Consider the following 17,788-nt stretch of genomic DNA (forward strand, 5'->3'; position numbering starts at 1 on the left):
ACGAAATGCAATTAAAATCAGCTTGTCCTCAATGAAAAAAAAAGGTTATTGGTGGGTTCTCAGTTGTGCTTCTTGATGTGATTAGAAAATTGCTGGTGGTGAAGAGGGGCTTACTAACAACAAAATGCCTTTTGCTGTGTTTACACTGTTTCACATACTGCAACAAATTTGCAGAAGGAAATGCTCAGCTTTTGAGCAAAGATTGTACAAGGACTTAGGATATGTCATAAAAATGTTTACACATTTAGTAAATCTCAGATGCATTAGGGCACACAAACACAAATCTATCTATCTATCTATACAGGTAGCAATTACAGTTTTCCTGTTTTCGCCAGAAGGATGTAGCTGAACCGTTGTCTTACCTTGGGAATGTAGAAGCACCACAATGAACAAGCTAGCTCACCTGCTAAATAAATACATATAGCTGCAAATTGCATGTTACTATCAGGCTCAATAAAAAGGATATTGTAGGTTCCTAGAACATGGGGACTGGAATAAATACACATGCTTTTACCATTGTTTTCAATTTAGAAAACTAGTGATATCCTGTCGACACCATCCAAGCTCCCAGCCAATGAATTATGACAAACTTTTATATTATGACATCAGGGTCTTCCCATGAGACACATTTGTGCTCTTAAAGCAGAACAGCTTTGTAGTATTCACAGTTAAATTATTGTGTTCAAATAGCCAGTTTTCAGCATAATTACAGTCATGATGTCATATTGTGTCATATAAGTGAAAGGTAGACTTATATATGCATTTTAAGTTTTCTTTATGCAGAAACATAGAAGTAAAAGATATTGTCCAAAACTGACTGAGATGTAAAAAGATCCCAACACACATTCTGTGTTTTGTACTTGCTAGAGACAAGTCAACATTGGACGTCAACAACTTAACAATCCCGTGGACATATGTGTCAAATGCTTAAGAAAGAAATGTATCTTATCCATATAATGCATTCCGGGTTAACTAACCTCAAATAATGGGAGCAGATTAATTAATCTAACAGAAAAAAAATTAAATATATTCTTATTTCATGATAGCCTAACTCTAAACCTACAGTATGTTCATGGATATAAAGGTTTTCTCTTGAGAAAAAAAAAAAAACAAAAAAAAACACTGGCTCAAGTTTCTTGCTGTTAAGGGGAGCATTTCCTACCCAGGATTCAGGATTGAACCATGCTTGGATATTCACATTTCATTCACATTCACATCTCAGTGGCTGCAGTGTCTCTGTAGCTGCCATGTCCCAAGCCAGATGCTTTGTGTTCAGTCGCACGCAGTTGACACACGTCTGATGAGCAGCTTTCTTTCAGAAGTCTTTGAAAACAACGGTCTAATTATGACAGCTGTGTTGAACACACAGCACTCAAACCCTGACGGACTTCAGTCTCCCTGAGCTTTAAAGGAGACAGTGCAGAGTTTCACAAAAACAGAACTGCCGTATTACAATAGAAGAGAGAAATAAAGAAAAAGACTTTTAGTATAAATTGTCAATGCGCAGGAGCAAATCTTTTGGAAAAGTAAAAGAAACAACAAACACATGGTTCTCCATGTATTGTTGGCTGAAGCGACTCATCCAGGTCACTTCCTATATCACTTCCTTTCTGAAACTCAGTACAACATTGTGTCATAATTTTGTCTCAGCTGTCTTGACTGCAGTATGACTTCATACAAAACGCAGTGGAAGGTATGCTATATTACAGAGAAATAGCCGGTAAATATCTCTACTTCCTCCTGCTTCCGCAGAGCTACAGTGACCAGAGTAATTACAAAATCCGCCAATCACAGAGGGAAAGCGGCTCACTCTGACTGTTCCCCCTGCCATCCACACCTTCCATTACCCGCGTTTCTACCAAAGGTCAAGCAAGAAGCGTGTGTTTGTCAGGCAAATCAATCCCGACCCCGCTGAACATGGTAAGTTATGTTGCAGGTTCCGAGCCGTCCCTTCTGGGGCCTATCGGTGTTGGCTGGCACTGTGGGGAAATCTCTTTAACTACCCAAGATAATCAATACTCTCAGCGTCTATTATTCAGCCGCGGACGGATATCGACAGTGATTGGACGAACAGCCCCCCACGTGACTAAGAAAAATAAGTGTCTAATTCAAGGTCAATACTGCTGTCGCTTTTTCTGCTTTCGGCATTATGCATGCTGTTTGTTTCCAAAACAAACATGACATCTCAAAGGTAGTGGTATTAATTCGTGAAACGGAGGGGACGCTCCTGGCAGGACTTTAAGGGGATAGCCCCACCTCCTCCTAAGACTTGTACACCGACCTTCCTCTACTTTAATTTTCTCGAAAAGTGAGGGCAGTTTAATTGAATTCAGTGTAGTGTCTGGTGTCTTGAGAAATGTCACGCATCAGCAGTGCTGAAAAATAATGTAAATATTGCAAAATATGAATGGACTCATCTTATTTATCCACTGCTATTCAACACATATTAAATGTTTGAGGATATGATTCTCCTTGTTTTGCTTACTACATTACCAGCATTACAGTAAAGCAAAGTATGCAGTATTCCAAAAACGTGTAAATAAAGTATGTATTTGGGTTACTTTGTGTATTTTGCAAATTCAAATACTTTCATGAAAAAGTTTTTTGTGACAAAATACTCAGCATACCTACGAGACATTTCCCTGCAGATAAAGTGGCACACATGATAGTGTCTCTATTTTTTTGGATTGCCAGGACTTGGCTGAAATTGCTGCTCATTGGTAAGCTTTACCATTTGCTCTGCCATTTTGGCCAAAAAGGTTCCCATCCTTCATCTTTATTTCCACACCTGCATGGCAGCCTGTTGAACTGGAACAAGTTAATTGTCATGATCCCTCCAAATAGTCTAAAAGTGGGCATGTTTAATTTCTCACCATGAAGGTTCAGTTGAATTGAAATGCAGCAATGTATAATAATAATAATAGTAATAAATGGATTGTCAAGGACAATATGTTGTGATCATCCATGTGATTGTTCACTAAATAAACTGTTTACTGCAATACATATTGTACGTATTGCACAGCACTCATAGTACAGCAACCTTTATTCACAGAATCATTAGTAATAACTTATCAAATACAAAATCATAAAAAGTTGGACAGCTGGGGGCTTGGGGACAGGATTTCATCAAATATAGAATAAAATATAGAATATTGTAGAATAAAACAATTTTTCAACATTTTTTAGAATACTCACTACTATACTCTAATCAGCCAAACAGCCTATAAGCTGAGTTCATTTAGAGAGTATTCTTCCACTCCAGTTGAAAATGTGTTCCTTTATATAGATAAAAAGACATTTTGGGACAGATTTCTGTAGTATTAAATCAAGTTTTATTTTCCACATACTTAAATATCTTAATGTATTTCATATTTACAGCCAGTGTTTATAAATGACAACTTCCAATTTATATTTAAATATACCTTTTCCTGTTCTTGTGTGTTCTGTAACAGCACTGTTCACTCTGTCCTTCACTACATCCCACGTATCCCCTTCTCTCCCATCCTTTCTTTTTTATTCATATTTCAGATAAGTCACAAACTTACCTTATTTTTTATACTTGAAACCACCTTCAATGCAAAACAACTTTATCTGCCCAATTCTCTGAATCACATTCAGCCTCCTGTAAAAAGAAATCACGGGGGACTGCCTGAAACCAGTTCGTTTTGTGACAGTGTAATTTGCAAAGCTGACAGAGTAATTTGAGAATAACTCGACCCAGACCTACCTTGAGTCTTTACCTATCCTCCACATGCTGCATGTTCTAAGGATTGTACTGTATGCTTTTGAACTCCAGATAATGGATTCTGGTGGAAAAAACCTGTGATTACAGATGGAATATTCACAACTTCTCCAGAGGTCAAAGGACAAGCAAGTTCAGTCCTTCTTATGTTCACTTATGTGGAACCCTGTTCCTGTACTGACTCTTTTACAGTAACAACAGCAACCTGTGGTATTCATTCCAATCCATCATTAATTGACATAATTAATCTAATCACTTGGTTAATTGGTCAAGATAGCCATTTCCCAAAGGCTTTTAGAATGTGGTAATTAAAAGATACCAATAAAATCTGTGAAACTGTGGCCTCTTGCAGGCCTGAGTTGATTGACACTCAATTATGCGCTGGCAAAAGACATAGGGCAATACTCTAACGTCCATGGGAGGATAAAAGTATGATCACATGACTTTCATCATGTGACAGGTTTCAGTTTTTTTTTAATAAGACAATTAGACAATTAATTGCCAGTGACTGATAAATCTTTAATATAAAAATTGTACAAGAATTCTGATACAAATTACAAGAGGTATTTGGACAAAATATGAATAAAATTCCATTTACATCCCAAAACCCTTATGCATTTTATGCAAAAAAGCAAAAAGCCAAAAAAAAAAAAAACAAAACAAACAAACAGAAAAACAGTTATAATTACAGAAAGAAATACAAGCACACTCAAATTTAAAAATATGACCTTTTCCCCTTCAGTCTACACATGAAAGAAAAAACTGTTTAGGCCACATCCAGTATTCATGAAGCTACCATGTCACAACTATAAGATGGAGGTGATGCTAAGCGTCCCCTGATGTAGCTGCACCTCGCGGTGCATTATGCAGCAATGACAACAAGAGAACAACATTTATCCAGATCTGAGTTGCGGACAAAAAGACGCTGATAAAATGGGCTTTGAGCACAACACAAATGAGACGGTTACACTAAAAAACATCAATATGAAAAATAAACATTTATCCTCAAAAGTATTCAAGACTTTTGAATCTGCGTTGGAATATTTTAAGGTAACATATCGGATCGTGTTCTGGAGCACGTATAGCGTGGGTCAGTCTAACAACAGTTCCTTTTGCTGTGTTATAAAAAAACAATGCATCAAATGCTGTAACACCTGGTGAAGTAATCGGTTTCTAAGAGTAACCTCCATTTTATAAGAAGTTACCAAAAAGAAGCTTGGTTGCCAATCTGAAAAAAATATATACATGACACCTTCACATCAGACAAAAGTATAACAAGAGAACACATTGTCTCAAAGGACACCTTTCTCCTTTCCCTTCTATTTGTTTGAAGCCACAGTAACATTTGTTTCAGGTAGGAAAAAAAGAGTAATGTTAACACAACAGTTCACAGACAATACCCTACCATTACAAGAGTCGATGTCCAATGTTGCTCTAGACTTAAAATAAAATGGACAAGGGACTGCTCTATTATTAATGGGTCACTCACCCCCCCACCCCCACCCTAACCCCCCCTTCTCTACCTATGCATTACAGTCATGTTTCTCAGTCACTTGGCTCCATATCGGGGAGTTGGCAGCAACCTTATGAAATATTAAAGGATCACTCAGCCTCTCCTGGCGATAGGGTTTTAAAAGCCGTGCACTTCACCTTGTGCTCGTGGGGACTGTACCCAGGTCAGTAATTCTTCCATTCCGCCCCGCTCCCGAGGTGCAGGGGAGGCCCTGGTGCCGGGTTGGGCGCTCACTCCGCCCTACCCTTCTCAAAGGACAAAACTGTTTGTCGTTTCTCAAGGAACACACAGTGTGAAAAGTGCGAGGCCTATTGCTTTCCAACAAGCAATCAAGGCCTGGCGGGGCCTCTCCAGAAACACAGCTTGCTCTCTGTCTCTCTCTCTCTCTCTCTTTCTTGCTCCATACTGTTAAGTGGCTGTTGTAACCCCCTGCCAAAGCAGCCTCTCAGCCTTGTCCCTACCCTCCTCCTTTTTTGGCAGCAGTGAGGCGTTTTTTGTGTCAGAACAGACCTCTCATCTCATTTGCCCTGCAGTCATGCACTGCATGCAATGCTGGAGAGATACCTCAAACTTTGAAAGAAGGAGAAACTTCAGTGGTGCCCACTTGTTTTCCAAATGGAGTAGAGGTCAGGATCACAGACTCCCAAGACGTCTACAGTATCCATAAGGAGCTTTTTTTTTTTTAAGAACGCTTCAATCTAACGGACGATGCATCAGTGTTTTTCAAGTTTTTGCATAGTCTCTTTGATTGTAGATTTCTATCAATTTCTCTGCTACTGCAGCTATCCCAGTAACTTAACAAGCATTCTGACTCTTGCCCACCAGATCAAAAACACTTAATTACGATACACAATCAAGGTTTCAACAAAGCCCTGATCACAGAGAGTAATATCTGTTGGCTTGTTATTTCCACCTCTCTTTCCTTGCGCGTGTACAGCAGAAGAGACAGCACTCTAACAGTGGAAAACTAAAGGCGCCGTTTCATCACAAATTGGAAGTTGTGGGCCCTCATTCCCTTAATGTACCTAAATGTACCCCGGGTTTTATCCACCAGCAAAGGTTAGCGAGTCATGTGACGGCTGTCAGGGCAGTGAGCCATGAGGGAGCAGCGAGGGCATGGAGGAGCTGTGAGAGACAGCTGCCAGGAGGCCTGAGAGTGCCACTCCTCACAGGCCCGCTCCTCACAAGAAGCGGGAGCATCAGCGAGACTCAGGGGGGGTGGCGGGCAGGGGGGGAGAGTTTCCCTTCTCAATTCTCCCTTCACTTGGGATAAACAGGCAATTACACATACTTGACGGCCATCAAGTGAACTTAAGCATACACTATTAGGCTGCGTCCCCACAGGGCCCGTGTGGCGAGTGGGAGCCGAGGCACCGAGCGCGGGGGTGGGGGGGCGGCGGGGCGGGGGGTTACGGAGGGAAACCAGGGGGGAGCGGGGGGAGGGGGGGGCATCTGTTAGTGTCACAGTCTTGTCAGCAACATTCACATCTTCCAGTGTAATGAAGTGACAAGTGAGTTATTAGAAAGATCAGTGGTAAAATTGAACCGGGGCCTCCAGGTACCGGTGCAGCAGCCATTTTAATCATACGTCTTATCACGGAAATCCATTCCCTTTCCTAGCCTTCGACCCGCTCGCTTTTTGCATTTATTCAGCCCTTTCTCATGAAAAAGAGCCGCGGCGGTTGTCGTTGAGGCATCTGCTGCAGAGGACCCAAGGAAAGCATGGAGAGGAAGTTTAGAGAACAGGGAGTGTTCAGAGGCCCATATCATGTGCTACATCCTAACAGAGTGTGATCTGGCTTGCATCCACCTTCCTAATTTCTTTTTTGGAGCAACTACCAGTGTTAAGTAACCCCGTTGTAAGAATGCTAAAGCATATTATAATAATAATCAATGGTCATGTTGGGAACAGAATCTGCACTGGCTTTTTTTTTTGCTTTTGCCGGAACAGCTACAGCTGGCTATGGAAGTGAACATAGATGATGCAGTAGTTGAGAAATGCACTGGAGCTCTCCTCCTTTCCTTTGCATGGCTCTAGTCCACGGCAGCATGAAAGCTAAACTCTGTTGTTAGTGCGATGTGATTTTTCACCAACAGGTAGACATGCCTGCTGTAGGAATGAGCACTGGAAGGCTAACTGGTTAGCAGGGGGATCATCAGTAGGAGCCATGGGTTAAAGTGCAGTGTCAGTAGAGCTGGAGGGTGGGGAATGAGTCACTGTTCCTGTAAGACAGGCCCTGGACCACTTCAACAGAAGTGCAGAGGCTGCCACAGGTCTGCCATTCACCTTTAGATATTTACTCTTTAATGTACTGTACGAAAATGATTACCCAAAAAACTCCACTGATAACAGCATGCACAGGGCTTAACATTACTGATGCCTTCCGATAAAAACAACCAATATTTGCTACTTAAGTAATTTTTGCACAGTTAATGGGAACAGCTTACTCCAAATTGGTTTTAAACTGTCGTTTTACTACTTCAGTCTTTCATTGCTACAGCTGTAACGACCTCCCCTCACTCTGAATTGTAACTAAGCTCTAACTTCAGCTGTCTGCCCGTGTTCTAGTCAGCTCATTCTCAAAACAGCGCACACTTGCTGTGAAAGGAGAAGCTTATTTTGCCATAAATGTAAAACTGAGTTAATTTTTTTCCTCTCTCAGAGTTGAATTAACACTGGCCATTTTGCTGCGTGTTGTCAGAGCACATTATTGCCCTTAGTACACGAATACATCATATCAATGAACGATCTTTCTGTTTTTTAATCGGAATTTGGCCAAATTGGATGCACCAGCCACCGCTGTTCTCACTTGAAAGATCAACCACCCATGAACAAACGTCTCTCCTTTCATTACCTCCAAGCCCCCCCCCCCCCACCAGACATCTCTACAATGGCCACAGAACAAATGGAGAATGCAAATGTCCACATTATCCAGAGTGCAGCTGAGGTTCTGTCAATGAGACGAGTAAGGAAACACAGCAAAGGATTAAGACTTAAGTGCATTCAAAGCGTTTATAAGACCATAGTGCCACTCAGCCCGAGATATGTTTAAGAAAAATAACACTCGATCTGGTTTTGGTCACAGTTAAATTCAACAACGCGTTTCGGATTATTGTGGCCTTCACAAAATATTATTATTATTTTTTTTTTTCAAAGGAACACTGTTTTGTTTTGCATTACAGTTTTAAGAAGTGATGAAACAAATTACAGGACATTCACCAACTTGTATACGGTAACCTCCATCGGGTTCCACATACCTCATGCAATTAAAAAAGATCACTTACTTTTACCTCAGCTAATTCTTGTGATATTACTTTTATAGCCATACATCCACACACTGGTTACTCCTTTTCAGACAATAAGTGAACTAAACAGAAAATAAACACATTTCATAGTAATATTTTGCCTCAAGACAGCTGTCTGTATATTAGTGTATATCTGGAAGAGGAAGGTACATCTACCTTAGAGCACTCACTAAACCCTGTATATTTTCGGGCATTGATCATCACTGTGACTGCATGTGGGTCTCTGTTTACACTATAGCTTTAGATAGAACATTTTGATAAAAACTGGCAAGTTTATGCAAATCATATAGCAATTTCCCCTTGGCACTGCAGCCATCCACAGCCCACATCCTCTCTCTGACCCACCACTGTTCAGTGTTTCCCCCACTCTCTTTATCTGAAGGCTAATGATATGGATAATATTACACATCCCCATGTAGATTTGCAAAGTGCAAGACTGAATTCATATACTAATGCTTGAAAAAACATAACGAAAGAAAAGAAATAAACAAAAAAGGAAAAATCATATCTGTTTAGGAGCCAAAAGCATGCCGGCAACCTCTGCATCTGTATATCTAGATAAAACAAGTCTTGTGATTTTTTTTTTCTTTTTTTTTGTCCTCAGTTAAAAATGTGCACCGAATGCATAAATGAGTCAACCTAGCCAGACGCTACCTCTTCCTAGCCTACTCTGGAGAGCTGGAAGTCCTGTAAAATGAAACCAAAAAAGCTAACAACCATCAATACAATTGTTTTACACCAAAAGCCTCTCGGGACATTATTTACAAATGAAGCTGTCATGCTGTGGTAAAGGGTCTTTTAAAAGCTGTCATTACACAAATACATCAAGAAGGTATTCTCTTTATTATTATTAGTATCATTTCTGCAGGCAACAGTCACGAATAAAGTCTGAAGAGTTTCTTTGGAGATGGACAAAAAAACAGAAGAAGAGGGTTTCCCACGGAAAGAGGCGGGACCTGTCGGGGTCACGGGGTCAGGACGAGCAGGGGGGCGGAGCTTCACCCCACTCCGAAGAAAGTCATGGTCATCCCAACCCTCCAGAAAGGGAGACTGTCACGTTGCAAAGCCTCAGCGTATTGTTCATAGTTTCCTTTATATACATGTATAAATATGCATATATGAGCAGAACTATGAACAATACAACAGTTTATATAGTTTATATATTTATATATATTATAAATACACGCACGCACACACGCGCACATACACACGTGCACTCACGCTCACTTATGTAGTATGGAATATGACGTTTTTTTTTTTTTTTTTTTTTTTGAAAGAGGTCACAGGCACCAATGTTGATGTGTGCTGGTCCAGAGATGTTGAAGTGAGGGTGGAGTAGAGGGAGCTTGGCAGAGGACAGGGTGGAGGGGGGGGTGTTCAATCTATCATGGTTGTGAAGGGCACGTTTTTATGCAGGTTGGGGTTCTGGCTGTGTCTGTTGCGGCTGCGCACCGAGGAGAACATCATGTTGCAGCCGGGTACTTTGCACTTGTGCATCTCGCGCAGGTGGACGGTCTTGTAGTGGACCCGCAGCGTCCCTTTGTTGCTGTACATTTTGTGGCAGATGCCACACAGGATGCCCCCGTTGGTGCCCCCCGAGGCCGAGAGCAGGGCGGACGACTCGTGGGGTAGCCCCTCTCCCCGTCCCCCGCCGTAGCGCCCCCCCCCTCCCTCCGTCCCGTCCGGGCCCGGCCCCTCGGCCTTCTGGGAGCAGTCCTCACCGTCGCTGGCGCCCTCGATGTCGTCCAGCAGGATGCCCTCGTCGCTGCCCTCGTCCGACTCCTGCGAGGAGTGGACGCTGCTGCTGGACTGCACGCTGGACGTGGTGCTGAGGTCCAGCACCATGTAGTCGTCGGGCGGGAGCCGGCAGTACCCGTTGGTGTGGGAGTACTCCGTGCCCGCCGGCGAGCTGGCGTCCTCTCGGCCCCGCCCCCTCCGCATGGCTCCGCCCGCCGCCATGGCCTCCAGCCCCAGGTGGTGGCTGTTGTAGATCTTGGCCAGGAAGTCCTCGCGCAGGTCCCTGGGCAGCGGTGTGTGGTGAGGGTCCAGGACCAGGTCGTCTAGCTCTTTGGTCAGAAGTTTACGATGCAGGTTGATGTTGGCGCTGTGCCTGCAGGTGAAGGAAGACAGGTTTTTTTGGTCACCATGGAGATTTTCTTTCAAAGGCTTTATATGTTTCTTCAGTCTAAAATTAAAATCCATTCGGTTAACTCTCTGTTTGTATGTGTAAAATGGAATGCATAAACACACACACACACACGTATGTACGTACTGTATATATGTGCACACAATCATACACACACATAGTATATATTAAACTTAAATGCCTGGTTAAATCTTAGCATACTCATTTTTAGACCTGAGAAAAGCTCTGCCAGCCTTTAAAATCTATTTTTGCATTCTTGAAAAAAACTAAAACACAAACAAGTAACAAGCAGGTGGAAATATATACCTTGGTATTTACTGGAATTTTTATTCTAGTACCTCACAACAATAATGGGGATGTGAGAACACACAGTTCTCTGGAGCCGCAGAAACCCACCTGACCCACTGGCACATATAACACTGCACTCCTGCACCTGCCTGCTGATACCACATAAAGCAATCTCAGACCGTCTCCCACACTTATTTCAGAAACCCTTTTCTAGCTGCCTCAGAAAAAAACCTCCCCCTTTTCAGCCGCCTCCTGTTCTCCCTTCTAATGCATGTGGTAGACAGACAGAGAATGCTTCATGGAGCCTGCGTCCAGGGGCAGAAAGTCTTTAGTGTAACCCTACACTGAAGTCACTCACAACAAGGCATTTCGCTTGCATAACACTGCGAAGTGGACAGCCTGCTACTGGGTTTGCTCCTGTCAGCAAATCTGGTGCCCCGCTGAAATTCAATTGACTGACTTAATTAAATACTCTTCCACATTGAATGGGAGTTCATCAGTTGATTTGCGCCGTGCTAATATGATAATCAGGGGAACTGGACACTGTATAAACATGGGATCTGACAGCATTATCACATTTGCTTGCTGTTGGGACACTGCTTAATTCAGTCATGAAAATGTATTCTTTATGTAGGCTTTCACATTTGTGTTTTATATGTGTTTATTTGTTTCTTGACAGCGGTGAAATTGTGGCATTAAAACAAGGGATGCAATCTGCACGATAATAGACATGGATTACGAAGCACATTGCCAACCATGCACACATAAAGAAAATGGATACATGCTTGGTCTGGATCTTTCTTAAAGCCTACAACTGCAGAGATTTCTCACACAGTTCCATGTTGTTCTGCAATGGTCACAATTATCTGTTTTACACAGCCACTTTGTAGTTACTGACTCAAGACATACAGTAGCTTGAGCTATGAGCTTAACGAGAGATGCAAAAGCAAAAATGGCATTGCTGCTATTACATATGAATATAATATTGGAATTCTGTCCATTCTAATTCTTAATGAAGATGTTCCAGGCCATACTATGAGCTACAAGGGAGCAACAACAAAAAATGATTTAAAAAATCCAGTCCTCTCATGTAGGGTCCATGCAAGGGTACTGTGAAACTTTAAATATCATCCTTTACAAGACTGGTACATGGATTCGACAATATGCAGTAGAGCTTACCAGCAGTGCCATGGTTGATGCAGTCAAAAAGAGTCCCTTCCTTTAATTATTTAGTTCCCTATCCGACATTCTCCTGCAAGAGGTAAAAATACATTCATTGAAGGGACCCTTTCTGTGAATGAGGTCAATTAAGGGGTCGTCCACTAGATTGTCATCATCAGCATTGAGAATCGTAGCAAATTGACTTGCTGGGTGCTACAGTCCTACTACACTTTGTGTTTAAAGAGTTCCATTGGTCTCGTGTGTTTTGGTATCAGGATTGAGTTCATATGATTATACACAATTAAAATATTGGAAAAAAGTGTCAAGTATCCAAAAGCATTCAATGGTGGCGCTCTTGGAATCTCTAGAGTGGGTGTTTTATCCATATAGCATAACAACATCCGGTGTTAAATACACTTAAGAAATACACCAAGCCATTATTCAGGACATTATGTTGACAATTTCATGTTCTTCCTCAAAAGGGTAAAAACATGTTATTTACAGTCAGAAGCAGGGGGAATGTTCTGCTGGACATGAATTGAAATTTTAAATTTTAGTTTTTCTTTAAATTGGGACGCTCTGGTTTGTGTCCGAATGTCACACTGACTGGGTGGCTATGGGACACAATGCTGTTGATGACATCAGAGTGGCTGGCTCCATTACAGCACACGTCCATATATGAAACCAAACCCTTACACTGCTCATAAGCTCTAGCCTGACCTCTGACCTCGCCATTTGGGCGAAACTGAACAAGGAAATCTTTGCTACATCTCCTGCCACAAAAGGCCATGGTCATTAAGGGCATGACACTGATAACTAATGTGTCTAATTATGGCTTCTATTCAATCAACCTGCTGTATGCTGTGTCCTTACCTTATGTAATAAGTAATGAGTTTAAGCAATTGTTTTTATATTTTCTTCACAAAACTCGATTATTGATTATGACAAGGATAAAACTAAATTTGTTGCTGAAAGGAGTAAGGACAAAGCACATGGTGTTTTAGAATGAATATGGGCCCATCAAACTAGTAGTCAAGCCTAGAAGTAGTATACAGACATGACCTGTCCTAACAGTGTCTTTACTATTATAGCTCTTCTCATTCAAATAACTGAGTTTAAGCAAATAAGAGCAAATTTGCCTAGGATTGCTTTTTTAGCTTAACATTACACCTTACTTTCACAGCACTTTACTGCCTTCTCTGTCACTCACAGATTACACATCCCATGACACAATGACAAAGACATTTCTCCCTTCAATAACTGGTAGAAACATGCAAGTTATTTTTCCTAAAATCAATAGCTATCAATTGTACAATTTACAGACACAAAAAATTAGAAAAACATTCATAAATGTTTGCAAAGTAAAAAAAAAATTCCATCATATAATGAAGATTTAATCAGGAGAACATTAGAACTAGTTTAGAAAAAGGTCTCTGATGAAATTTGCTATATTCCAAAAAAGACTAACATCTTTTAACTTTGAAGGAGTCCAAATGGTTCTCACTTTTGTCACTAGCAAAATATGGCCTCATAATGTTAAAGATAGGAATTCTGGAAGGGATTAAAGCAGTCTCCTTTTTGGTTTTTCCAAGTTTGAGCTGGTGTCACTGATTTCACTAAATCAACAGACATGTTTCATCATCTTAAACATCTTTTATAGTATTTGGTATACTGTAAAATGTAGGAAGGGAAAAATCTATTCACACTGTATGTTGTGAAAAGTGAAAACAAAAACCATCATTGAGACATGACTTGGAGTCTGCCTGTCTTTTGTGCTAAAATGAAAGACATCCACAGTGGAGTCATTTGAATCCACTTTAATATGAGACAAATCGCTCACACCAGCCAGGGATGTAGCTCCCTCTCCACTGAAATTATTCACTGGAAGATAAGCTACCCGCTAAATTCTTTGGGGCATTAACTCATTTACAGTGCAGATACAGCGCATCGGTTGTAATAACAGGTAGGGCGTACTGGGGACGAGCATTTATCAGTTTTTTTCGTTCCTTGCCTTCACCATTTGGGTCCTTGCAACCCCCCCCCCCCACCCCCCCCAATGGAACCTGTACCTCCCACTCTCCCTCCCCCTTCTCTGATGGCCGGTAATGTGGCAGGAAAACCAAATTGACGGTCTCATCTCGTCAAAAGATGGGGGGGGTGGCGAAGTCTCAAGAGAGGCCATTTTTGCTTTGCCGTGGAAGCAATGCGCACCACTAATGCGTCTGTCCCTGGAACGTTAATCATCTTTAGGCTCTCCTCCACGTTGATGTGCCCGCCTGTCATTCCGGCAAATTTGTTTGCTAAATTAATCGTAATGTGCTAACTAGGGGGAAAAGCCTATGTAGGCAAAATTAAACAGGCTGGGTTTTTGCCCGTTTTGTTTTCCTTTCGCTGAACGCGGTTATTAAGATGGAAGGCAGGAATAGTTCATCCATCATCCTCCAACAGAACGTCCCAGAACTATTATGGCCATCTGACTGAAATAAAGACCTCTGTATCAAGTGTTTACATGGGCTTCGCATGAAAAGTAATGCTTTATGGCAGAAGCTGGGAAATTCTTGAAGGAACGTTGGCCTCACTGACACGGCGAAAAATAAGAAATAATAAGAATCATTCCAATTCTGAAACACAGTGGCCGCTGCACATTCTTCAAAATAGTTATTTGCGTTGTCGTCCATAAATTATTGATAGTGTTTATCTCAAGAAGTGCATTTCTTACACCTTACATCATCAAATTTAGGGGAATAGCCTCTTACTTTGTGCGATGTATAATTTATGACCAGTCCACCAACAATAATTGCAAAATATTTAAAACCGAATACCCCTCTTTAAAGTATGCTAATATTTTGATAGTAGTGTTTATTAATGTCTTGTGAAAATAAAATTTACATCAAAGCATGACAGAAAATCAAAAGAAGAAAAAGAACATGCGTATGATTTGGATGATTCAGAATTAAACATTCTTGGTGGGGTGCACTATTTGCTTTCAGTGTGGTAACCGGACAGCTATTGACATATGCCCCTTATAAAAAGCCTTTCCGTTGAATAGAGGGTACAAAAGAGCCATTTCAATACAGGGGCCATTTTCACAGTGTTGGGCGCTGAACAGGGGCTGGCCAGAGACACGGGGGGGGGGGTGTGTGCGTGTGGGAAGGGGGGACAACACGGGCTCTCGGACAGAAGTGACCTTCAGCCCGACCACCTCCGCGGGGCCGCACGGGGGGACACGGTGGCGCTCATCAGCTCTCGCCAGGAGACGGGAGTGCGCAGGCGACCGGGGGGGTCAGGCCCGACAGCAGAGGAACAGCTCGGGAAGGAAAGGAAGCGGGCCCTGTCATTGTTTTAGGAATTATGATTAAGAAGCCTAATAACACAGATGATTACTGGTGTGCGTGTGTTTCCAGCAGTTAATCACGCTGACACTCCGCGGCAGCTACTGCTGCCTCCACAATAAATACACTATCATTTACCTCTGTGTACAGGCCTGCAGTGAGGAGGTATGCTACTCGCAAACACCGTGTCACTCCTTCATCTCACAGAAGACATACACACTTTTTCAAGATAAGCTAAACATCTTTAGTAATATTCTTGCTCATCCTTCTTTAACACTGTTAGAATGTGATTTGCTTAATCCTTTGAATGGATACAATCCTCGACCACTTGTGCTTTTGAGGCCTTTGTCAAAGATAGGGTCTTTTTTCTTTCACTCTTCCATTTCTTGCTCCATTCAGCTCAATCGCCAGAGTAAGTAAAGCTGGTTGGTCATATTCATCTTGCTTAAAGATAGAATTCTGTGCGTCTACTCCCTGTTGTGGCATTGATATATTTGTTGAAATAGGGTTTGGTAAAGGAGGGTGTTTCTCCGTTGGAATACTTACTGAAGAAAAGTGTGTCGCAAAGCCAGAGTTACAGCTCCATTTAGTGCACAGAATGCATTAAAGGTGGTGTTAAAAAATTATCCCCATATGTGTCTCCGCTAAACCACTGCATGTGCTGTTTGCTGTTCTAACATCTCAGAAAAAAATCTAACAAACACTGATAAAAGACCACAAAGCATAAAACAAAGGAGTCGAAAGGGAACCACAAAACTCTGACCTTTTGCTGACCTAAAATGAGTGTGAGTGCTAAATTCCTGGCACTAGGAAAGATTAAGCCACTGAAACTGCATGTTTGAAACAGTCTTTCAGTTGCCGAATAGTTTCCCTAAAAGTGAGGCCCTAAAGCTTCACAGAAATGACAGTTTACATTATTTTGTTCCTTTTCTTCTATTTATTTGTTTTACATCATAAGCAGTTCTTGATGAGTGGTTGTAGGTCTTCATATAAAGTTGCTAATTGTGTGGCCTGTGCTGGTTGAATGAGCTGCTGGATGTTCTTCTGACTTTATTCTGGCTTTTGCACCCCCTCTTCATCCCCCTGCTTTGTATTGCCTCGGTGTTGTTTTAATACACCATAATCCATACCAAGAGCAGCCCCATAATTCGTCCCAGATGGCATTAGGAATTTTTCTGCAGCAAAAATATGGAAACAATAGAGATTGCCTTAGCACAACTCTCCTGCATCCTGTTTTACCCCCTTAATTCACATATTCACTGGAACGTTTGTCAGTTCGGATACAGTATGCACTCGGGCAGCCACACATTTAATCATCTGTGTTTTCAGAAGGATCTTGTGTTACCCGTAATGGATTCATACTGTCGCAGTCACTTTTCTTGGATGACTTCACTGCGACGGTGTTTAGCAGAAGTGCATCGAACAGAATCATAAAATTACAGCATTTTACATAATTCATTTGCTTAGTAGTCACCCACATCCAGGGTAACTAGCATGTTTTTCTCTTACATTAACCATTTATAGAGCCGGATTGTTACTAAAGAAATTCATCTTAAATGTCTTGCTAAAAGGTACACCAGCACTGCCACTGCTGAGAAATGAACCTGCAACTTTCTGTTTTTGAGCCCAGACCCCTACAGCCTTACAACACTACACCATAACAACCAAACCCAACAAATATGTGAAAAATATTTTTCGCAGTATAATGACATAATCCAACCTGATAAAAATAGATAGATGTAAAGGTCTGTAAAAGATATTAGTACCAGTGTTAAATTAAAATTAGTAAATTAATTATTGAACCAAAGTATTTTGATTTATAAAAGCAATTTTAGGATTTACTTTGGTGTATTAGTGTCCTTTGAATAGTTATGATTTAGGTCTTTTGTAAAAGACAAACTATTCCAACCGTAACAATTAAACAATAAAAAATTCAAATTGTAAAGCATGTCTAAGCTAGCGTGAGGAGCTTTATCTGTGAACAAAAGGCTTGGCCTGCCCTCCTGATTCACTGTGCAGGTCTGCGTGTGTGCCGCGAAGCAGGGGCCTTTCAGAGACGACAGGAAACTTTTCACCCCTTCCCCTAATGAATTTTTATGCCACCGTCATATTCTCAGGGACTGATGAAGTTAAGTATTTTTCTAATGCCATTACTAGGTCGTGGAAATGAACGGTAATAGAAGCAGGGACCACTAATGTCGAGCCGCTCTAATAAAAAAGATTGACTACTAAATGATATAATTTGTAGACAAGGGGGGGTTGGAGGCAGGGGGAAAACAGATTCATAGTGCACTCTTGAC

General features: G+C 41.5%; 1 protein-coding gene across 2 annotated transcripts in view; it reads right to left on the reverse strand.

Moving 5' to 3' along the window:
* Positions 1–9,870: 9,870 nt before the first annotated feature.
* Positions 9,871–17,788, reverse strand: part of bnc2 (basonuclin 2) — a 180,310-nt gene continuing 172,392 nt past the window's right edge. Inside the window, exons 6-7 of one of the 2 annotated variants that reach the window (XM_036551973.1) lie at positions 12,175–12,247; positions 10,599–10,671 (exon numbers count right to left, since the gene is read on the reverse strand). In XM_036551973.1, coding sequence (XP_036407866.1) covers positions 12,217–12,247 — 31 coding nt within the window. In that variant the 3' untranslated portion in view covers positions 10,599–10,671; positions 12,175–12,216. Of the gene's footprint in view, positions 10,672–12,174; positions 12,248–17,788 lie in introns of both variants that reach the window. The other variant, XM_036551972.1, reaches the window with a different exon arrangement.

Source organism: Megalops cyprinoides, chromosome 18 (assembly GCF_013368585.1).
Source record: "Megalops cyprinoides isolate fMegCyp1 chromosome 18, fMegCyp1.pri, whole genome shotgun sequence".
Lineage (NCBI taxonomy): Eukaryota > Metazoa > Chordata > Actinopteri > Elopiformes > Megalopidae > Megalops > Megalops cyprinoides.